Consider the following 24,177-nt stretch of genomic DNA (forward strand, 5'->3'; position numbering starts at 1 on the left):
TATGGAAGCAACTGCCTTGACAACTTTAAATTTTTTTTTTTTAATATTTTATTGCTAGCAGCAACCTTAAATTTTATTTATCTGTTTGTTTATTATCGTCTCTGCAGCAATACGGATTTCTGTATTGCAATATATGTTGATTTAACGTACATCTCAGGTTTTATGTTTGCACTTAAAATCACTCCGTTAATTCTGCTGCTGCTGTTTCCTAAAAGGTCATATGTTACTTCTGTAGCTAAGTTTCTTCTTTAACTCTGGAATTTTCCATAAAATATCTTCAAATACCTTTAAATTCAAAGGAATTGTTAGTGACAAACTGATACTAGCATTCAGGATTCTACAAATATTGCAGGTATCTTGATATTCAATCTGTGACTACATTTTGTCATGGTTGTTTGACTTTAAAACAGAATATATTAATGAAATTAAAATTAACAGCATTTTTCTCCCCATTTTTGAGTATTCTATTAATTCTACATGTGTTTTTTTGGTACCTTTGCAAATGGAGTTAAAAAAAATTCTGGTAGAACGTGGATTTGTATTACACCACCACTTCGAATTCTAGTACTATCATTTAGTGTAATTTCTGAAATATAAATGAAAACAGCAGGTGACATTACTGTAAGGCTTTGTGCTAGCAACATCTGATTTATAATTCAAAACTAACAGTTTAACCATCAATTCTTTCCATTCAGTCTGAGTTTTGAGGCTTTGTTTATAGAAAAAGATTTCTAGGATTCCACTTACATCCTGTCCTTACTCACACTAGAACTTGGATAAATTTTATCCTTATAGGATCCAGTTAGTTTCCCCCACATAATGTTCTTCATGCAACAGTGTAGTATGCTGTCTTTATATTCCAAGTATTTCAGTCTTCAAATATTTATGCTTTAGTGTTTCTTATTCAAAACACAAAAAAATCCTTGCGTTAAAAAATAACTGAAATTTGTTCTTTTTAGACTCCTATTTTGAAATATTATAATTTTCCAGACATTTTAAAATTCTGTGTTCTCAACTTATTTCTCTTCATAAACAAACAAAGCATTTTTGCGTGAAATGAAATGTCATTTATTTTRCATTTGAGATTTGAATTGTTATTCTAGGTCCTTATTCCCTGGTGGTGGGACAAAGCAGAATTTCTGGAATAAAAATAATTAGTTCCAATATCTGTGAAATTGCAAGTGCTTTTCTATGAACTGTTTACCTGAGTTTTCATTTTCCTTCCATAGTTTACCAACTATTTTGATTTTAGCTATTCTTCATCATAAGTTAGTTTGTGTTAATTTGAGTATAAATACACTTATTTGTTTTTTATTAATTTTCCCTGGAAATTCAAACAACTCTTTCAAGTTAGTACGAGTCTTAAAACTCTAAGAAGATTAGGACTTGAGTCCTCACCTTCACTCCTGCCTGTATAATCTGTTTTATATRACATCATTTAGATTATGAGCAAGATGTTCAGAAGCATTTTAAACTTGACCACTTGGAGTGTCAGGAGTTTTTAACCTGTGATGCAGGAGCATTTACTTTATTCATTCATCTGGAATGAAGCTATAGAGCATCCAGTTTCCATTCCTGGGAAGAAAGAGAAAYCTAGATGAAATCTAGGAGGAGGATTAAGGAAGGAAAGAAGAGAAGTTGTGGAAGTGGACTCTGTAAATCCACTTCCAGATTTACAGTATCCATATCTACATTTTTGAATAAGTGTGAAACAGCCTTTTGGCATCATTTTTATACAGTACTGTGGTAACAAGCATTTTTGAGTATAAATAGGTTTTAAAGTCATTATACTTAAATATACATGAGACATTAGAGTATGTGACAAAAACTGACGATGGGTCATAGAAAATTATAAATCTGAAATTTAAAATCGTTTTACTGTTCTGAATATAGAAGTATATACAAGACTAGAGGGAGAGGGGGAATCTTATCAGTGTGTATAAGTGTCTGAAGGGCCATATTCTTCTCAGTGGTGCCCAGTGAGAAAATGAGAGACAACAAGCACAAACTGAAACCCGGGAAACTCCAGCTGAATACAAGAAAACACTTCTTCACTATGAGGGTGGTTGAACGTTGGCACAAGTTACCCAGAGATGGTGGAGTCTGATCTTGGAGATACTCAAAACCCAAGTGGACATGGTCCTAGCAACATATTCTAGGTGACCCTGCTTGAGCAGGCAGCTTGGACCAGATGATCTGTAAAGATCCCATCTAACCTCAATTTTTTTGTGATTYTGTAAAGCAGACATACCTAAAGATTTTGATAATTGAAGACTATTAAATGCTTAGCTGTTTTCTACTTCATTTTTTTTTAGATTGTGCATCTTTTTCCTGAAACATCTTTTGGCTTATATAAGGTATTCTAGTAGTTATCCTTATAAGTTGACCTGGTGTGGTGGGTGAAGAGACTTGCTGCTTTCTGTATTCATTTGAAAAATGACTGTGAAGGCTGATCCTGAAATAGCATTCTGTTGTCACCCAACGTTTTATGTAGCTGTAGCAGTGAGAAGACAAACAAACTTGATTTATGCTTGTACTTCAATGATGTGACAATAAAGCTTTTATTTTTGAAATGTTCCTATCTTCTTTCTCAATTGTGCATTTTATCTTTTGCTTTGAGCAGATCAGGAAGATCTGGAAGATAGGTCACCCAATTACTATGATGCTCTGTCTAGGGTAATGTTTTCACACTCTGGCAGACTTGTTTAAGAATTGTCATGGATTTAATTAATTAAATGTTGTCGTATGGAGAGATGAGTTTTGCCTTGAAAAAAACCAGGAAAATAAAAACCATCTCTTTCTTGTAAACTCTTTTTCCTACTTCAATACTTGAGAAATACAGCTTTTATTATTATTAGTAGTAGTATTTGTCTGTATCAGATTTATAGTCTGTTGAGTTTCTTAGGTACAGAATTTTACTAGTTGCTGTAAKGGTTAGAGAAAACTCGCCTCATCTTCCAGAAATATAAGCATTTTCCAGAGGAGTAGTTTGCTTTCCTTTGAAGCACTGCAGATTGATAACAGCTAGAGACAGGATGGAGATCAAGGCGCATCTGTGCGTAGCAGGAATTTCACACCCTGGTGTCTTGCTTTGCCAGTGTGCTGCCATTTCCTAGTTTTGCTAATTATTAGGGTTTTGCTTGGTGTATATATATCTTTATTTGTAGCATGATTTTAGGATTACTTACAAGATGTTTTAAAACAAATCTGTTATCACATGGATCTTGATGTAACTGAAGGATTCTCTGCCTTCCCATTTGGATTCCTGTGGCTCACTGTAGTTGCAGCTTCTGATCTTTATTGAAAGTTTTAAGTTTAAAAGATGATGGGAATATTTTGCAACTTTAATCCGGAAAGGTCCACCACATGTGCTTGATATTTCTGGTAATAATGAGCAGATTAACTTAGGTGATTACTTTTTCTCATCGGTGTTCTTAATCTTTGCCTGTTGTATTAAAATCTGAAGTTCACTCACACTTGAAAACAAAAGCAAAAGAGCAGTATGCCTTTCTGGAACAATTTGAGATATTCTTAGCTTTTAAACAAGCTAAACTTGTTTAGTGAGAAAACTAAATCTTGTTTTCTTTCAAATGATATCTTTAAAAAAGCCAAAAAGAAAACAAACAAAAAAAAAACCCTGACTGCACTGTTATCTGTGCTGGCTTTTCAGATGCTCTGATACTAGAAGTTGTGCCTACATGTCCAAGTCCCTGGTTTGTCAGGTAAATCTCCTTTCATATGTCTAGACAGCTGTTTGAAGAACACTGCTTGCTCTCTCTGATGATCCACACCAAGTTGTTAATAGCTGTAAAATTGTTGCCACTTCCTGAGTGAGAGAGGAGGGAAGCGGACTTCATATTCTCATATTTTGGGGGTAGGGGGTGGGGGGAGGAGTTGTTGATTTTCTTTTTTAAGTGTATGGCTGAATTAACTATTTTTAAAGCTATGTGAAAGATGAAAAAGTAGCAACTTTGCCAAATAAATTACAAACTGAAGATTATTTTAGAGGTCAGGGAATATGTATTGAATTTTAGAGGTCAGGGAATTTGTGTCTGAATACAAATTCAAGACCTTTTTCTGTTTTTGAAACCAATGTGGTTTTTATCGTATCACGGTAATATACAGATTCTGAAGGGCTTCACGGATGTATCTGTGTGTTCGGAAGAGGATATCACTTTACAACGTCTAGTGAGGGGGACCTAGATCCCCAGCTAATTCTTACTGGTAACTGCAGTGTCTATGATGATCAGTCATAAGTGGCTGATGTAATATTGACAGTAACGTGTGTTGGGTGTTAAGTCATATCTACTGTTATGGAAGTAAAATTAGCTTTATGTAGGTGACTGCTTTTTTTTTTTTCTTCTTCTTTTTTTATTTCCAAGCCATGTGTATACTAGATTGCTTCGCTATTGCCAAGACAACATTATTACAGCAGAAAACTTAGCACACATCCAATAGAGAAGTAAAATACATGGGCAGAGAGTTCATGAGCGGGTTTCCTGTTGCCTTGCCAACACTATTAGCAGTCACAAGTTAAGAGTGTAGCACACTTGCATAAACTGTAGCGGCTTCACTATAGACTTAGTCTGCTTTTACTGCTGTGTTCATAGTTAAAATAGACAAGCCTTGGTGTGGCTCATCAGAGAGAGCAAGCAGTGTTCTTCAAACAGCTGTCTAAATGTACGAGAGGAGATTTACCTGACAAACCAGGGACTTGGACATGTAGGCGCTACTTCCAGTATCTAAAAGCATCTGAAAARCCAGCACAGATAACAGTGCAGTCAAGGGTTTTTTTTTGTTTGTTTGTTTGTTTTCTTTTTGGCTTTTTTAAAGATATCATTTGAAAGAAAACAAATTGGATATGACTTTTTCTGTCYTTCCTATCTCATCGTCTTTATCTCATTTGTCTTTACACAACTAAATTTTAGACTTTTTATGTAGATATGTGTTACAATTTTAAGAAATCCAGGGAACTTCTAAACGATGAATGTTGAGTAAATATCAACCTTTATCATGTTTTACTAATTTTCTTCATAGATAGCTGCTATTAATAGCCAGTTGTTATAGGSTTTTCAGTCAAAAACAGTTAAGACTTTTCTAAATACAGATAATACAGTTGTAATGATTTTTGTTGTTTGTTAAAACTAGCATCATGTTTAATTGAGCTAGATATCTAATTGYTGTAGAATTATTCTTATTTCTTTCACAGATGTGTTTTAAAAAAGTGAAGATGTAAAAGAATGAATAATATTTGAAATTACGAAATGYGAGTTGTATGCAGCTGGATACTGAACGCTTTGTAGCCTTTTCTGTTTTCTTGTAGAGCTTGTACTGAATGCCTAATGAACTGTACATAGGCAACATCATTGTTATTTAAGAAAGCATTTTAAGACTGTAAACAGATGACGAGTGTAAAAGAAGAAAAATAGTACATGATTCCTGTAATTACTTTTTGCAAAAAACTGCAACCTGGGCCAGATTCAAAACATAGAAAGTCTAACAGCARTTAAATAGTATAAGCTCGTGTTTTTGAGGTAGGCTGTAGATTTCCCTAAACTAATTTTTGACTTCAGAAACTGTGATAGCTCAAAGCATAAGTCTTGTGGAGGAAAAAAGAGGACAATGCTTACTTAAAGATTTYTGATGATGAAGAATCCAGCACAAACCTTGGAAAATTATTGTAATAAGGAAATTCTATTTAAAACTTGTATTTTGTCTGTAGTCTGAATATATATATTGCTTAATTTACCAGCTGTCAGATAATCATACTTTTATCTCCTKCATTGAAGAGTGTAGGTGTTGCACTATCTTTGCCTTATACATGGTAACAGGGTATAATCAAATTATTCTTTAATACCTTCAATTCTGTGTCTATTGTGYTTATTAATGATGGATTTATCCATTATAGGGTATGTTTCTTAAGTCCTTTTAATCATTCCTATGTTACTTTTCTGAACCATCTCTTTTTTAACATATTTCAGAACTTCAAAAAATAGAAGAGAACCTAGTACTGAGAAGCAGTTATGTTTTGAAGCAGTATGATGTTTATGTAATTAATTACTTCAAAATGTTTAGAGGGCTTCAGAAAATATTATATGGAGAGGAAAAAGGATGTGCTGTAGCATATAATATGATTTGATGAGTAGCCTATCATCTAGGACTTGAAAAAAAATTAATTCAGAATGAGCAGCAAGTCATAGAGAAGTTCAGGTATGTTTCAAGGTTCAATCACTGTTAATAAAAGTGAAGTATACTTGTCCAGTGCACTCAACAGAATTTCTGATAACACAGCAGTTACATAGCAGTTACATGAGTTGTTTCTTTTAGAAATACTCCAACTATCATTGGCATTCCTGGTAATTATTTACTATAAAGCAGTGAGGTTCAACAAATGTACTGGTAATGCTGTAGGTGGCACTTCTTCCTCAGTGGGTGCCACGCAGAAGTCGCAGTGCTACCTCGGGGGCATTACACTGCTGGTGGCCTCGTTTTTTGTAGAGGAGAGAAAATCAAGGTATTGAGTGTTGAGTCATTCATTTTAAATCGCAAGTACTTCACCACCACCAAGTGCAGATGTCTCAACATGCTTTGTCCAGATTCTAAGATAATTGCAAACTCCCTACTGCATACAGGTTCCTTTTCCATTTGAAATGCTTATACTGTATTCATTTCCTATTCTAAAGCGTTGCTTTGATATGTGGGTTTTTGACTGAAGAAGTTAGTGGTTGATTAAATATRCATTTAATGTATGATTTCTATACTAGAAAACTTCCATCACAGATAAGTTACTTATTCTGTAAACAAATGTTGTTCTAATCTATAGACAGTCAATATTAGATTATTTGGGTGTCTCAGTTGTCAATGTACAAAATGAACAGACATAGACGATTAACTCATAGGCCTTTTATATTTAATTTTCAGATGTTGCAACACTTCCTGCTGTTCACAAGTAGTTTACAAGCTTGAGTGCTTAAAACACTAAGCTATTGCTCTTATTTATTCTATAAAATAAAACTGTACCAGAAAACCAGTAATTAAAGAAAATTATTTAACAATTTGTAATATTGACTCCATTCTTGCTCTTGATGTAGATTTTCTGGAGTTCTATTTTCAAATAAATTTAATTGTGGTGTTTATAATGGAGAGATTATTAGTGTTTATAAATGAGAGATTTGCAAAGTTTTCTCGCTATCRAAGTGTCTTAAAAATTGACTGCCTTACAATGTTAATAAAATTAAGGGGTTTTAAACCAAATTCAATCACAGTGAAGTTCTTTAAGTAAATTTGCATAAGCTTTTTAGCACATAGAATGGCTCTGAAACATTCCAAAGGGACAGATTTCAAAGTTGTAGAGAATACCCATTACAAAAAATTTTGGATTCCATTGTRGTTGAAACTTATCAAAAAACAAATATTTCAATTATGAGCATCAGATGAATTTGAGTGGTAAATTTGTTACTGAAATTAACATTTTTTTAAATCTGTTTTTAATTAATTTCACAGGCTGATCCAAAAGAACTGATTAAGATGGTCACCAAGCATGTTACTCAGTATAGCTATGCAGACTGGCCCGAAGAAATAGCAACTCTGATAAATCAGTTGCATTACTACAATGAACGGCTGCTGGATTTTACTCAAGCTCAGGTCCTTCAAGGGCTTGGCAAAGGGGTGGATGTGCAGAGGTTTACAGCAGATGGTCAATACAAGAGAGAAACTATACTAGGACTGGCAGAGTAAGTAATGGCTGTTCTGGTTATAATTTTTATTTTTAAATGAATCTACTTCAAATCTTAAGGCTTAAGTAAATTTTCAGTAACGCTGACCTTTAGGTGGCTTGATAAGTTACCAGTTGTTTTGGCTATTTATAGCGGARTGCTTTTATGAATGGGGATGTTTTTATTAACTCCTCCAGGCAAATGAAATGTTACTCAAACAAATGAATTGGTAAAATTTAATGGAGGACTTGTTTCTTGTTCGTTAATTGCTAATATTAAAGTTCATCAAGGATGAATGAAATAAGAGCACAGGCAGAGATCTGATCTCTTCCTCTCATCTTGTGTAWTTCTCCCCTTACAATCTATTAAGATAGGCCCAAGCTTATATATAAACTATAGCAAAAAACCAAACCAAAACAAAACACCCKCCAATACTGAATGTAAATGATAAATTAACTATATTTGAATTATCATTAAGTGCCTTATGATTTGGATCTTTTACTAGGTGCTTTTTGCAGGAACACCTGTAAGAGATGGTATCTTATTTACAAAGATTTTTCCTAGAGTTTAGTAAGCAATTTGCTAAACTACTGAACAAAATAACATCAGTTTTGTCTTCCATATTTTGTTGCAGTCTCGTGAGAGCTTATTATGCATTATTTATCAAACATTTAAAGATCTAGATGCCTCGCAGACTTAATCAAAGTTAGTTTTCAAGCACTTTTTGACTTATTTGGGCAAGATAAAGGCAGAACATATCCAGGAAGGATATAAAGGAAAATAGAATAAGACTGAATGGGAATTCCTGCGTAATCAACTAAAGTCCTGGTCACTTCAGGTCAAATGAATTTTTACATTTTATAACTTGAAAGCTATTTTTTTTTTAACTTGCTTCTGGGTCTCCAGTCTTTTGCTGCTTCTGTTAAAAGGTTGTTCTGAAACTGCCTCTTTGATGATTAGAAATTATTTTGACTTGAAATCAGAAGTTGGTTGTAGCTAATTAATACCTGTTTAGTCCTAGTCTTATCATAAATACTTGTTTAACATTTTTTTTGCCCAATAATATTAATTATTAATTTAATATAAGTGAACTGATTTAAAAAAAAAGTTGCAATTATAAAGTGATCTGAATTGTCATAATTTGCCTTGTGCCTATTAGGTTCTCAGAATGATTGTGGTGAATATAAGGTAGATCCCTTTCCAGAAAATAGATGAGAAGCTTCTCTATAAAACCACTGCCAATGTACTCCAGCCCTTACTAGTGACATTAGCTTCTGAACCGGGGTGCGTGCTTTTGATATACAGCTCTGCTCTAGTGGCAATGTAGATGCCACTACTGTATGAACAGAAGTAACTTTCCATTATACTTTGCTACTCCAAATAAACCAAGTGCCTTTCAGTTTCTCTCATAAATCATTATTTCATTTTTTTCCAGTTGAATCTTTTTTTTTCTTTCTTTTTTTATCATCTTTTGAAGATGGATGACTAGAAAACTGGATCTTGTTCCCCTTGATCATGGTTGCATCCAGTATTGGTTCTATTGCTTTGTACCTGGTTTATGACAACAGGAAATTTTGTAGAAGGCATTTGTGAGCACACATATGTAATACAACACAGGTTTAAGTGAACAAAATGATAAGCCCAAATTACCAGATTTCCGTGAGTTTGGAAATAGCCATCAAAAACCCTGCTGAGTGCTACTTCACTAAGCATATTTTCAAATACTTAATTTGTTGTGGGGGAGGGTGGGTAGAGAGTGGTGAGTGATGAGAACCATCCACAAAAACTGTTCCTCATTTTGTTTTTGCACMAATCTGGCCACAACACACAAGAAATATATAAAAATGTGCTAGCACAGTACCATTTAGTGTGGATTTTACTGGCAGGCAGGCAGTCCAGGCTGGGTATGAAACAGTAAGAGTTCTTTACAAGGTAATAGACACCTTTTCTGGCTTTCCAGTGTATTAAAAAAAMCAGTTATTCTCATTTTGTCAATATTATCTTGATAATGAATATCATATTACTTTCTTCTTTTGTACAATATTGTTCCCTTAAAAAGTTGCCTTACGCTGCCACTGCACGCCGCACTTAAAACAGCAAGACAGCGGATTTTAGTAAGCCTTTTTCTAAGGGGAATGGATCCTGCTTGCCATGAGGGAAGAGCTGCGCCTGACTGTATGATGTGACTGAGTTGTACAAAACGGGGTTTTTGTTTTACTCTTAGGGCAGTAGTTATAATCCAAAGGCTAGTAGTTATAATCCAAAAGCCAGTATTTTCAACAGCAGTTTGCTTCAGCATTATGTGCTCTTGTACTGTGTTACTTTTCCACTCATTATCTTATTTTAATTCTGCAAAATCTGTGGCGATCATAGTAGTGATATATTGGACTGAGTGGAATAAAAAAATAAATAAATGAAAGAGAGAGAGAGAGTTCATGACAAATCTGTTAGGATGTAATTGTAAGCAGGTCCTGACTCTCACTGCAACTAGTATCTGTGGATCAGATTCTTGTCTTTGGAAATCTCTGTTGTATTTTGATTTGAGTGTTTTTTTTTTTAATGTAATACTAAGTATAAAATAATGAAAAAAAATCTTTAAAGTATTTTTATTTAACTGTGAATAAAAATAGGGGATTATATCTAACTTCTTGACATGTTAGAGGAAAAAAACATTCCTAAGAAATCATGACTTTTCTAATGTAAATATTTATTTTCAAGTTGTGTCTAAGGGACTTACTGTAGCTTTTTCTCATTTTAATTCGTGGCTTTTGTTTGAAAGAACTCTTGAAGAAAATGTCTACAAAATTGCTGTTTCTCTGGCTCAACGATATAATGTTCCACTTTGGGAAGTTTATATGACCCATCTAGAATTTTTATTCTCTGACAGTGGGTAAGTTCTCTCTCTCCTTTAAATTAGTTAATAGTTCTGTTACATGGTTATATTTCATTCAAATTCTTGTGAGCTTCTCATGTTGACAACACACCAGTCTCAGTGACCTAAACCTATATCCTTGAGATGGAGCTTTTCGGTGTTGTCTTCAGAAGATCTGTTGTTTGTAAAAGTAGACATATGTCCAGTGCATATGCATAGGAAACCTTCTTTTAACTTGCGGTTGGGAGATGCTAGAAAATCCTATTGTCCAATTAGAAGTTCTCCCAACCTATCACATCCTGGATTTTGTAGTAGATGAGCGCTTGTGCTTGCTTTTATGTAGCCTAAGTTACTATAAGAGGTATTAGCAGTGAAAATTACCTCTTGCCCACCAGTATCTTTTTGGCACTATTATTCATACTTAACACATCAAATTTGATGGCTTTATCAAGTTGTCTTTCAAATTTTCATCCATGAGAACTTATGAAAATGTCAGACAATCCTGTATTGGCCTCAGCCAGTCTCACTTCTACAGGAAGACCTTTCCTGACCCTTTCACAACGAACACAGCATGAATGTGGACATGTCCAGCTAACTCCGTAAAAGAAAGCTGAACAGAATTTCCTTTTTTTTTTTYCCCCCCCCACCCTTTGGTGTGCMCCAAGGAACTCTCATCTGTAGTTTATGCATTTTCCCAGTGAAAATTTTATCTAAGAGCTATGGAAATAAGTCAGCAAAGACTCACCTAGGAACGGCTATAACCTTGACTCTCCCCAGTGTCTGGTTGTATGCCACCTTAGGTGGTATATTTCTCTTCATAAGACCACCGAGCAGAAGGCAATCAGCCTCCTTTCCCACGGACCCATCCCTCCAAGCCAAAGGTATATTCTGTTATCTCTGGCAGTACAGCAGATGCAGGTTGGATACTGCTGAATCAAGGAAGTCATCTAGTTATTTTGTTCTGAATTATTGGATTCAGTTTTTTTCTAAATTGCTGAACAGTTTTGGGCAAAAGTGTGCAATGGTAATCCCTATCACACTACTTACAATCATGTATAATTTTTTATATTATGGCAAAAAAGTAATGGAAGATGCTAAATTTAGGTAATAATTACATTTTTTCTAATCAATTCAAAGACTATTCTATAAAATATTTCCAAAATAACAGAAAGAATGCTCTATGTCAGGAATGCCCATGTTAAAATTCAATTGGATTGTTATTTTTTGGACAAAACTGTAAAGCAACTGTAGTATAAGTGTTACAGAAATATCTCCTGTAACTGAAATATGAAATGTCAGTGAAACTCTTTTATCTGATTTAATTACTATAATTGGATTATAAACACAAGTAACTTACTATCCTCTGCAAGGAAAAATTATGTACAGATAAGTATGCTTAGCTTTTTCTTCTCTATTGCAAGATCACGAAATACAAGARTTCTTAGCTTGTGTCTGCAGTGAATAACAACTATCTAAATATTTGTGAATGAATGCTTACTGCAAAAATTACTTACACAGTTGACCTTACTGCTTAAGCAAAGAAAAAATATCATCTTGTCTCCCAAGTATGCTGATGAATTTTTATATTTAATGGCATATCCAAGCCTTTAAAATCAGTATTCTTACTTAAACCTAGGTTATCTACAGTAGAAATAGAAGAGCGAGCACAAAGTCTTGGTCTCTTTGAGACTTTAAAAACCAATCCTGAAGCCTTACATGAACACATGATTAAATATGTTTTCCCAAGTATTGAAGGCAGAGATCACCAGCGATTGCTTTATTATTTTACACTCCTTGAAAACTGTGGTTGTTCAGAATTTGTGAAGCATACTGTTAAACCTGAAACTCACATCCGACTCCTGAAAAAATTCAAAGCAGTTGCACCAGGTAGGAGAGTTACTTATTCTTTTGTCTTTATAGCTGTATGTATTTATCAGAATTCTTCAGTTATGTCTTATCTTGGTTATAATTTGCTTGTTGACACTAGCTGCATATTTTATTTTTTTATTTTCTTTAAGCATATACTTATGCTGGTAATTTAGTAGGTTTGTCATGCCTTTTAGGAGTAAGTTCCATTTCTCTGTATTATTGAAAATTTTGATTAGTCTATCACAGTAAGCAAAAAAGAATATTTAAAATATTTCTGGTGGTGATGCAGGTTAAAATTTCTGACAGTGGCATGTAATAAATCTTTAAAGAAAAATCATGAACATCCTAGAGCATAATTTTTAAAAGAGAAGGCGATGCATTTATTATCATAAGTGCTTTCAGTATTTTAATTATTTTTCAAAAGTCTTAATTATGTAATATATCACAAACATTACATATTGCGTCTAATAATGCGAGCTTCTGGAAAATATTCTGAAACATTAAACACCATTTTCAGTTTGCTTATTACTGTCAAATAGTAGTATCTTGAATTTCAGCTGAATGAATCTTTATCCAGGTTCAGAGTGAAGTTAAGAAAAATTTATACTGTATGGAATGAGATTCTTTTTAGCTCTGCAGATACTGTTTTAGTACTGATTCTTTTATGCAGAAATGTAGAGACTATGAAAGTATTTTAACTATTAATAACTTTTATTTTATTTGCCTTTTTCTCCTTCTGTCTGTAGGTCTCAATTACAAAAAGCTAACAGATGAAAATGAGAACCCTCTAGGAATACTGGAGCCCCTCCTCACAAGTCAAAATATCTTATCTATTTCCAAACTGGCTCCCAAAATTCCTAACAAAGATGGCAGTATGTTGTCACCAAGCTCTGTTTATGCTGTCTGGTTACCAAAACTTTTCTGGAATGGTGATCACCATTTGCTTAAAAAAATACCGGAAACCATAGCTGAGTGGCTACATGCATATGATGTATGTTCAAAGTATTTCGATAGACTTGATCCAGATGATATTATCACTTTTCTGGATGAAATTACCTTTTCTTCAAAAGCTGTCACAAAGGTAAGCAGATATGGTTGAAGAATTTCAGACCTCTAATAAAGAGCAGTTGACTATAGTGCCAAAGAGAAATTCTCTGCAATTTTTACATGGTTTGCATTTTAAGGGGAGGGGAGAGTTGATAAATTTATTAATGCATTAGTCTACAACCTACCTTCCTCTGTCTGTCTCTTCTCTCTATGAGAGTTATAATAGATAAGATTTTTATTTGTTTTTAATAGTAAGTTTAATAGTAAGTTAGAGGACTTAGCTCTATGAATGAGAGAGATTTTTATGAACTCCAAAGTCTATTTTCTGAGGCAGCAGAGAACCAGATATTGTTATTTATTTATTTATTTATTGTGCTAATCCTAAAAATTCACTGTGGTGCAGGCTTCTGCTTAGCACCAGACTTTTGCATTCTGAATAGGATGTTCCACAGGGAAGAGTTCTGAGCCAGTGCATATGGTTTCTAGGCAGTGTAATAATATAAATGATAAACTCTGTCATAATTTCCATCTGGCTGAAAGCCCTGTTCTTGAAAGAATGTGCCTTCATGGCCCTAGCACATACAACCAGATCTGTGTGTGTGTGTGTGTGGGGGGGRATTCCTTAGCTATTTTCTTTCTGCAATATCTTGAGATGTTATCTTCACTGACTTTGTTAGAGATTAAAAAAGATAATTAAGAAGAATGCTGACCTTTATTCTTTTTGTCTTCTCTATTCTGGATTGTGCTTATTTTCCAAAGTTGTTTGTTCATCCTGTTCAATAAGTTGTTATTTGTTCCATGTTTGCTTCTGTTTTAGTGTTCCCAGAATATTAGAATAAATTTATTAGGACTTGTTTAACCTGTTTATATACCAAAATTTGTTTGATTAAAATTTTTTTTGCTGTTCCTTGAAACCCTGGGAAAATGGCAACAGCTTTGTCACCTCCAAATTTATACTTTGGTCAGTTACTGCCCTTAATCGCTAGTCTCTTCAGCTGGCTCAAAAACTTCTTCAACAGCACTGTTATCCCATTTATCATGCATTGATCTGTCATATCATATAAACCTACTGACAGTTTTATGCATATCTGGAAAGACTGACACTTATGCTGACATCTTAGTTGTGTAACTTGATCCTGGACTGAGGTAGCCAGGGGATGACTGTGCTTTAACAAGAATGAAGTTTTGGCTTCATCTATGGCCGCTGGTAGCGGCCACTTGAAACTCTTCCTGTTTATGTACCTCGGACCTTTCAAGAATGTTTCTTATTTACTCCTTGGTGGAGGGGAGGGTGGGTTGTCTCCACTGTGTGTGTGTTCTGAAGTTTGTTTGATTTGTTTCTGTTTAGAATTCTAATACTGCTTCTCTAGCATCTTACAATGAGTAGGAGTAAAGGGAAGAACCTATTGATGGTAAGTGTGTTGTGCTAGTTGTCCAAACAGAACTTTGCAGCAGAAATCTGCCAGCTTTTTGGCCAGAACTCAGAGTCATAAAGCAAAGTCTGAAAATGTTTGAAGTAGTTGATCCACTGAGCTGATTTAGTGTATACTCTGCACTAGGTTTGGGAATGAAACAATTGTTTAGCCAGCTTGTCTTGCCTTGGAATCCAATTAATAATTTTCAAATTATTCAAATTTCAAAATATTCAGTTTTGTTGTTCTTATTTCTCAGAAGTCTCTTTCCTCTGCCTTTGGTCTACAAAATTTTATTGTTTGGAATCAGTGCTAGTCATGTGATCACCTCTTGCACCTACTCTTTTATCTTCAACTCGCTATTCCGTTGCTTTTCTCTGTCACAGTTTTATGGYCCAGAACTGTTAGTATATCAGTTTCACATTGCTGTGACAGATATACAATTCCATAATTCCATATTGATATTCAGTGTAGATAGAGGACTGCAAAACACATGGTGATTACCATGAAGTTCCTTTTGGTCAGGGAAAGTATAGAAACAGTCAAAAGTCTAAAGTAATGAGGGGTAACGGGAAGCAGGCTAAGTAGRTGAGACAGGACAGTTATTCTGGAGTGTTAAAACAACGTTATCCCCGTTCCTTCAATATATCAGTAGTAATAAGGATAAGCAGGTAACAGGCTAGATTCTGCCAGCCATAGGAAGCCTCCTTCTGTTTGAATATCACTTGATATGCCAGAGAGCSTGGAAACAGAATACTTAATTGTACAAAAGGGAATTGAGACACATGGATTTAGTGCTCACTTTCTCCCCACCAAAAATGAGAAGTCGTAAAGAATAGGAAGGTGCTGGACTCTGACAGAATGGACCTTTTTCTTCATCTACTCCCTTCCATTTACTTTATTATTATTATTGTTGTTGTTGTTATTATTATTATTATTATTATTATTAAAAGCTCATGTTTCATAGAATCATAGAATCAGTAAGGTTGGAAGGGACCTCTGGAGATCATCTAGTCCAATGCCCCTGCTCGAGCAGGATCACCTAGAGCATGTTAGACAGGGTTGCATCCAGGCGGGCTTTGAATATCTCCAGAGAAGGAGACTCCACAACCTCTCTGGGCATGTTTTAACATTTGAAACTCCCATTTACATGTAATGTCACAATTATAGCATGAAGCATAGATTGAAAAAAAACCCTCAAGATTTGGAAAGTAGAGAGGGTCATCTGTAGGTCTTACTTATTACAGAATCTTTCTTACAGTCACATACAGAAATAGGTTGTATTTATATGTTGTGTGACCACGCTGTAGCTGCTATTTCTTCATCGCTCCTTCTGCACTGCCAGTACATCAACATCTGAGAGAAAAGTGATAGCAAAATTGAAGAATAATTATCTTTGAGGACAGAAGAGTTATGGTGAGTTGAGTGAGCAGTGACTGAATGGAAAGGTAGATGAATGAGCAATGCAAACTGGGGAAAGGAGTTGAGAGAAAGTCTGAACTGGAGAAATGGAACCCASTGGTGCTTACGAGAAGGCAACTAACATTCCACATACAAAGGAGGACTCGWATAGGTTTGCTGCATTGGTGCACGTATATTTTCATGCGAGAACTCAGTTTCTTTTCTCCTATGTTTATTGCAGTCAGTAGAAATAAGTTACTACCTGGAAGAAGAGAATCCTTTCCCCAACCATAAGAGTTAAGAGAAAAAGTGACATTAGGTGGTGGAAACTGTCTCTCTGTATGAGCAAAGATGTATCTCTGATGGGAATTTAAAAGTCATGGAGCACAAAGGAACACTGTTAATGTACTGGGTATGAGACAGATTAGGCTGTTTCCTAAAACTTAATATTTTTTTGAACTACAGCGTATCTTTTAGAAAATACTCTTTAATTCTGGAGGGTTTGTGACTTTGAGTCCAGTACAATCACTGTTACAGTGGTTAATTTTTCACTGTTTATTTTTTTAAAATATCATTTTGTTAATGTGAATTTATCTAGTTGGAAATAACAGCTACTCAAGAGGTAGTAATCAAAGTTTCATTTCACACTCGGCATTAGCAGAAATCACTTTATTTTGATAAACTGTATGGATTGACCTCTTGAAGTCCTCTTCTGTTTCTGTGGTTCTTTCATGTTTGTTTTTTTTTTTCTTTTCCCTCCCCTTCGAGGTGTTTCATTATTTTCATAACTTTTTTTTGATCTGATTTTCAGCCTCTGTCTTTAATTGCACTGATCTCTACTTTCTCCAGTGTACCAGTTGTGTCTGTGGTAAACAAAGCAGGTGATAAGTTCTTTACTGTCCTCATCCRTTGAAAAAGTGCATTGATCCTTTGACTACCATAGCTTACTAAAAGTAAATAGAGGATTCTTGCTTGTGGTATACCTACTCAGAAATGCTCTTAATTCTGAATTGTTCTTCAAATTTTTCTGACTAAATAAATTATATCCCTGCTGAGTGGTAAGCATAACCTRCTTGATTGTATGAAAAATAGAGATTTCTAGTTGTTTGGTACAGCTATTGCTAATGTTCATGTATGTAGTTTTTAGCCTGTCATCTTTTCTTCTGGCAGCTGTATTTACATTTACTTATTTATTATATTGCACTGCTTTCTTCATAAAGCTGTAATTATAGTAATGACTATATCAACATTTTTGGCCTTTTTTATGGTTTCCTGTTTGTTCTCCTTTGTGACATGCATGGAGTGTTTGAGGTAAATTTTTTTGTTTGTTTGTTTGTTTTTTAGCCCTTTTGTTGATAGCATTGCTTTATTGGTTGTGCTAGGTAGCCTTTTATGTCATCAAAGAACCATCTGTTTCAGAGCTCATAGGTCATTGTCATAATCATTGCTGATAAACATTATCTTAAAAAAAAAAGAAAAGAAAAAGAGGTAGAGGTAGAGAGAGAGAGAGAAGTACCACAGTGATTTATAACAAAACCAAAAAAAAACCCTCAACAAACTGAAACTCTTTATTTCACTGCATTTTCATCATGGAGGACACATTACAAATGAGGATGGTCATAATATKTTAATTAGTAAGAGAAGGCCACAGCTGCAAGAGTAGAATAAAAAGCATAATTAGCTAAGTCTTCTATAGAGGAAGGAATGTTCTTTAAACTCACGGGCTGTTCTTCAGGTAGGCAGGCTGCCTTTTCTAATCTCAGACACATCCATTCAAACTATAACTGATCATATTTTTTTTAATTTACAATTCCGTCCCTTATTATTTCTCTTCCAATCCTTGGGGCAGAGGAGGAATCTGCCTTCAGCTTAATATCTTTAATTRAAATATTGACTCCTGTTGCCTCTGAGTTGGTAATGCCTTTTTGAGGCATTTAGTTGGGATATGTATCCCAACTTAACTTATCATAGAATTGGTAAGGTTGGAAGGGACCTCTGGAGATCATCTAGTCCAACCCCCAAAACAAGTAGCCTGTACGGGGATTGAACCCGCGACCTTGGCATTATTAGCACCACTCTCTAACCAATTGAGTAATGTTTGAGCTCGCCCTTTAAGTTGGGATACAATGTCTACATTTTGACTGCACACCAAATGAGTGTGTTATGAGATCTCATTATGATTCTGGATACCAACTTGTATCATTTTCTTTTTCAGCTTTAATGACTTCTAATACCCCTTTTGAATAATTGTGTATGAAGCAGCATTTAAAATGAGCTCCAAGTAATGTTTGATTTCTCTTGATTGGCTCATTAGTTTCTTGACACCATGTAAAATGCCAAGGTAAAAGACATTGCATAACATTACCTGAACATGTATAAGAATTTGGTAACAATAACACATAACAAATAAAGCACAACTAGATTCAAATACTGACTTTTGAATTACTCTGCTTCTTTTATCACTTGCGTGCTCAAGTCTATTCAGTTTGTCATGTATGACATTCTGTTCTTCATGGGTGTTGAAAGTATCTCTTTTTCTTATATCAGTGCGTTTCTAAATATTTCCTTACCTTGTCATTAGTATGGTTATTTTAATTAAAATTGTTTTAAGATTTCATCATAGGAAGCTTCACTAATGTCTTTAATTCGTTCCTTACATAGATTAGAACTTTCATGCCAATCTCCATATGAATGCAAAATAATGAAATAATAGTAGTATAGGGATTGGGAAACATATTTTATTATTCCGTATCAGTTTAAGCTACTTCTAAATTAATTAATGGRATTTGTTTTTCGTTCCAGTATGTCTGGTTGGCTTGTGGCTACAAAACATTTGTGTGGTGGAAAATACAAAGCTGGGATTTGGCAGATGAGGGAACCAAACCTGAGCTGATGGCATCGAAGGTTCCTGTTGCATGAAAATGGGAGCTGTTGCCCCCATCTCAAAGTTCCACATTAATCAGTGGCAATAAGAGTGGCAGTGTCAGGGTCTTCATTTGCAAGTGAATGTTACTTGTATTATACTTTCTTAATGCTTCCATCTTTTGAAGGAAATGGGCTTATCCTGAGGAGTGAAATCTGTTGAGCTAAAATTGTATGTGATGTTACTTGATTTGAAATTAAAACAGATTTTTTAAATTTTTTCATTACACATTATAGCCTGTAGAATTAAAAGTCTCTTTAAACTGTAAAATCTTCTTAAAAAGAAAAATTCACTCTTCCACAGGCCAAAAAGAATTAACTAGCCCCTAAAGCTATTTATTGTTACTGAGTATGATACCAAATTTCATTACTGAAGCTGACTAGAAATATGGAGGGTAGCTATTCATGTTCTGGAATGAAATATTCAGAAAAYGATATGTTGGTAGAGCTGTATTTGATCATTACACAAATATGAATGCAAAAATAAAAGTAGTGCTGGAAAGGATCTGTATTTTTTAATGCTTTAATTTGTATATGCTTATGGCACTGTGACTTCTAAACATGTGGCATATCCACACATTTCTCTAGGACATAACAGTTAGATGTAATATTTCTATTGTCTGCTTTTTCCATCCCTTCTAATTGCTTTTTGAATATTAGAATGTACACTAGAATGAGAAATAAATGAAATATGTAGCTGGTTTCATCTTTTCYGCTATTAGACTTACAAAATCCATCTGTGGTCATCATAATTTCTTGTAATATCAAGGTTACACCTTTTCCCTGCTTATAATAAAACCTGATGCTGAGATAATTGTTCTCAAGTAGTAAAATCCTACTTAATTGCTTTTGTGGAAATGGAGCTTAGCTGATTTTGGAACTGAATGGTAAAATGCTCTTCCTATTTACTCTGTGAATGCTGACAATATTTCATAGCTCTCACAGTAACTCTTTCTTTCTTCTTCATTTTTTTTTTTTCCCATTGACAGTGTCCAATAGATCATTACTGTGGTTCAGAGCAACAGCACTAAAAAAATAATCAGTTTCATTCATGTACCATCTTTTCAGGAAATAAATCCCATAAGTGCTTTAAAACTTTCTATTAACTATTTTTATCAAGTTTTCTGTGGCTTTACAGATAGGTAGTCTGWTTCATGACATAAATATCAATTTAACTTTCTCATATAGGATGCTGTTATAGTCTTAATTTTCCTCTTTCTGTGATAATTATCAGAAAGTATACTGTAAGTATTCTTAAAACTGTAAGTAAAGTTTTAAATGAACACGTAAATTATACGTGAGCTTTTAAAGTTATCAGACTTTGCTTTGGATTGCTAATTGAAGTAATGTCTTTCCTGACCTAACAGCACAGCAGTTTGCCACAACTACTGACTGTATAAAGAGTTTCYACCTCTATCCCTAAATTGCTTTTCATCAGTACTCTTCGTTTTTAGAAGCTTGGAGATCTGTAATTTTTTCCTAATGCCATTTGGAAGCACTAGATTCCATTCTTGAGCACAAGAATGACCCTTCATAGTAGCTGGAGGGTTATGAAGAAACTTTGTTCAGAGAATATACAATTTTATATCTGGAATTCAGGCTTTATGATAAACTTAGTGGAAAAAGCAGAGTTTCTTGTTTCTGTCTAATGGCTGGATACTTCTGGTTGTGAGGGTCAACATCATTTACTACTGGTGTTTTGTGTAATTTGTGCTTTAAGTAGGATGAGTTGAAAGAAATTTATATATCTGTACGCTTTTGTGGTCTACAGTTTTATAAAATAATGAGTAATTGCAATCATATACTTTTGTTTGGAGATTGACAAAAGCTTGAAAAAGCTGCAAAGTCTTTGTTGCAGTAGGAGCATTATGTGTAGGTTGCCTGTACTGGCACCTCACCTGGAAAGCAGGAGTAGTTGCAGTAAGTGTACAAGCACATATAGAAACATGTGGCCCAAGATAAGTACGTGAAAATTGTATAGTGTAGACCTCATACTGTCTGGATAGTGTAGACCTCATACTGCTTGATTTTTTTTATTTTTTTTTAACTATGGTTATAGTCTTATAGATAATTTGTAAACAGTTATCTGAACCTAACAAAATCAACTTTAATTTTCATACTTTTTATATTTTCGAAATTTTCACTTCCAGGTTATCTTCCAAAATCATCTCCAGACATCTCTCAGTGCAGAATTAAAAAAATACAGATTATAAGATAGTAGCCTAGAAAAGCAGTGAAAATTATCTGGAAAATAGATTTTATAGGTTTTGTTACAAGCCAGAATCAATATCAATAAAACACAAAGGACAAAAGTCAAAAATATATGTGGAAAACTGATGCTATTTAAAATGTCAGATTTTCTTTCATATAATATTTGACCTAATTTTATGCTATACTATAATACGATGGAGCCATATAACCTTTCGGCACTGCTGTTATACAAATGATATTGTACAAATAATGATAATGGTTAAATATTCTTTAATCTTTTTCAGCTGACAGTTGAAGCCAGGATAGAAGTCACTGAAAAGGCTATTAAAGCAGTCAAACATCTTTTTGAGAAATCAAGAAAAAAACCTTCTGAAAATGACATGGAAGGTGCTGAAAATGCATCTGTTGCCTATGAAAAATGTCTGAATCACTTGAAGCAATCTCTTGCTCATCTAGAAACGCTCAGTCATAGCTTTATCACTTACTTGAAAAACAGTGAACAGGTAATGATAAATTACATTCACGTATTCATTTATTTAAGTATTTTGGAACTGTATTCTGGATGTGCCTTTCCCTTGGAAACTTCAGTTCCAAGTTTCTACATGTTTCATTAGAGATTTAGATTTGCTGAAATTTATGAAACTCTCAGTGTTCTGTCTTTAGAGATTCATTTGGCTTTATTACACATTCTGACTTTACCTATTAATGTGTTCAAAATCTTTTATTCTTTCTTCTAAAAATCTAGTCAAAAAAGATCCATTATTTTTACTGTCACTGGACAAATAGCTGCGAGAAAGCTTAGCTGAAAGCTCTTGTCTRGAATGCAAAGAAGGTTTTAGAGTCCGTAGTGGTATACAATAACAATAAATGTACCAAAAAAAAAAAAAAATCTGAGTAATTTACTGGAAAGTTTTATTGAACAGTGTTGGTGTTACCTGAGCAGTCCCAGAGGAATAGAAACTAATTAATTCATTGAGTAGCTGCTACTATTGAACAAAGGTATAATTTCTTCAAGGAAGTATTATATTCTCCTTTTGGTTTTAAAAAGTGTGACCATGGTAATTGTTTTGAGGAGTTCAAATAATAATAAAATGCTTCAGATTTTATTTCCAATTTTGCACAATTTAACAAGATGTTCTTCAAAGCTTCTGCAAATGCAGCTTTGTTAGACATGAACAGTAGTGTTTGTATGACTAACTTTTGGATTACAAAGCACACTTACAAAAATAGAAAGCTGTTGTAGAAAACTTCTTACACAAATCAAAAGTTTCCTTAAGAATAATATGCATTATTATAAAAACCTGATTACTAATCACATGTTTGATTTGAGTGTTACCATGAGTAGTAACAATAGAAGTCAAGCTTTGTCATATTTTTTTTTAATGATTTATAACTTTATTTTTGTTGGCCTGGTCTTTGAAAATTCACTTCTGTCAGTCTTTCCTGTTTCATAGTAAGTCTTGATAGAATTAAAGACACTGAACAATATCTACCTGTAAATAAAGGGTGTCCTGACTCATGTTCAAAACCTGTCTATTCACAGGATATACTACAGAAGTATGGCTATTTATATGATTTGTCAAGATCAGAGAGAGAAAAAATTCATGACCAAGCAGTAGCTATGTGTATGGATGGTCAGCCTCTGGACATGATACAACAGTTATTACAAGTGGCTGTCGGAGATCTAGATCTTTCTCCCAAGGATATTGTCCAATGTGCTATTAAGGAAATTTTGTGTGCATTAAGGTAAGTATGCCATAGTTAGGCCCAAGAACCTTTCTTTGTTTTTATAGTAGGTACTTGTTCTCTGCTTTGAATCTCTGGATTTGGAAAAAATCGGCGAATGATAGAAAAGGAGTTTTAGACGATTTGTGCTCCTGCTAAGATACAGTGTCATGCTTAGAGATGACTGTTGTAGTTTTCTGAGTTCAGGAAGTCTATGTGGTCTGAACAAAACAAGCCACAGAACTCTGTTCACTTGGCAGTGCTTTTAGTTACAAACCTTGGCTTTACAATATGATTGTTGTGTGTGTGTTCACACTCTTGAATTTTTGGAGTGTTTACACATAATTGCACGTAATTCTTCCTCTTAAATAGAGGGTCAAAAGACCTGGCTGTTGGGAGCGAACAGTGGGTGGGAAAAGATGATACAAATATTTTGGGCAATAGATGTCTAGCAGCAGCAAATCCTGCAGGAGGAAGTACAACTTGCACCCTTGAAATGACTAATGTGGGCTTTTTTTGTTATTTTTGCATTTTCATTTATTGACAAAGTTTTCAAAATATTTTTCTGTCAATATATTTTAAATTATTTCAAGTTTCCATGTATTTTTGATCCTTATTCTCATAAAGAGTGTTTCTGAGTTTTTTGTTTTTTTTTTTCCTTTCCTCCCTCCTCCAAAAAGCTTAACTTTTTGGAGAGAAACCGATTTTTGTGATATAGTCTGTTTTGTTGAACTCTGTCACTCTTACTGTTTCTTACTGCTTTTGGTACTATCGTACTAGGAGCATTCTGACACGTTGTTCCAGGACTGAGACCTCATCTCCGTCTTTTTTCAGGATTCACAGCTCCAAATCCTTAGCAATTGTCTTTTCTATGGCATTACATGCACCAAATAACCAATCTGTTCATACAGCCCTAGTGAACTGAGTCATCTGTTGTAGTTAAAATTAGGGAGAAATAGGCTAGGAGAACAGAGAATTCAAAATAACCAGATTCTAGCAGTTC

At 34.2% G+C, this 24,177-nt stretch overlaps 1 protein-coding gene across 1 annotated transcript in view; it reads left to right on the forward strand.

Moving 5' to 3' along the window:
* Positions 1–24,177, forward strand: part of NBAS (NBAS subunit of NRZ tethering complex) — a 173,755-nt gene that overhangs the window by 91,235 nt on the left and 58,343 nt on the right. The window contains exons 41-46 of the mRNA XM_085299977.1: positions 7,504–7,733; positions 10,495–10,605; positions 12,224–12,474; positions 13,203–13,537; positions 21,734–21,952; positions 22,993–23,195. Coding sequence (XP_085156103.1) covers positions 7,504–7,733; positions 10,495–10,605; positions 12,224–12,474; positions 13,203–13,537; positions 21,734–21,952; positions 22,993–23,195 — 1,349 coding nt within the window. The remainder of the gene's footprint in view (positions 1–7,503; positions 7,734–10,494; positions 10,606–12,223; positions 12,475–13,202; positions 13,538–21,733; positions 21,953–22,992; positions 23,196–24,177) is intronic.

The sequence above is a fragment of the Rhea americana genome, unplaced genomic scaffold (genome assembly GCF_003343005.1).
Source record: "Rhea americana isolate MKP2758 unplaced genomic scaffold, rheAme1 scaffold_159, whole genome shotgun sequence".
Taxonomy (NCBI): Eukaryota; Metazoa; Chordata; class Aves; order Rheiformes; family Rheidae; genus Rhea; species Rhea americana.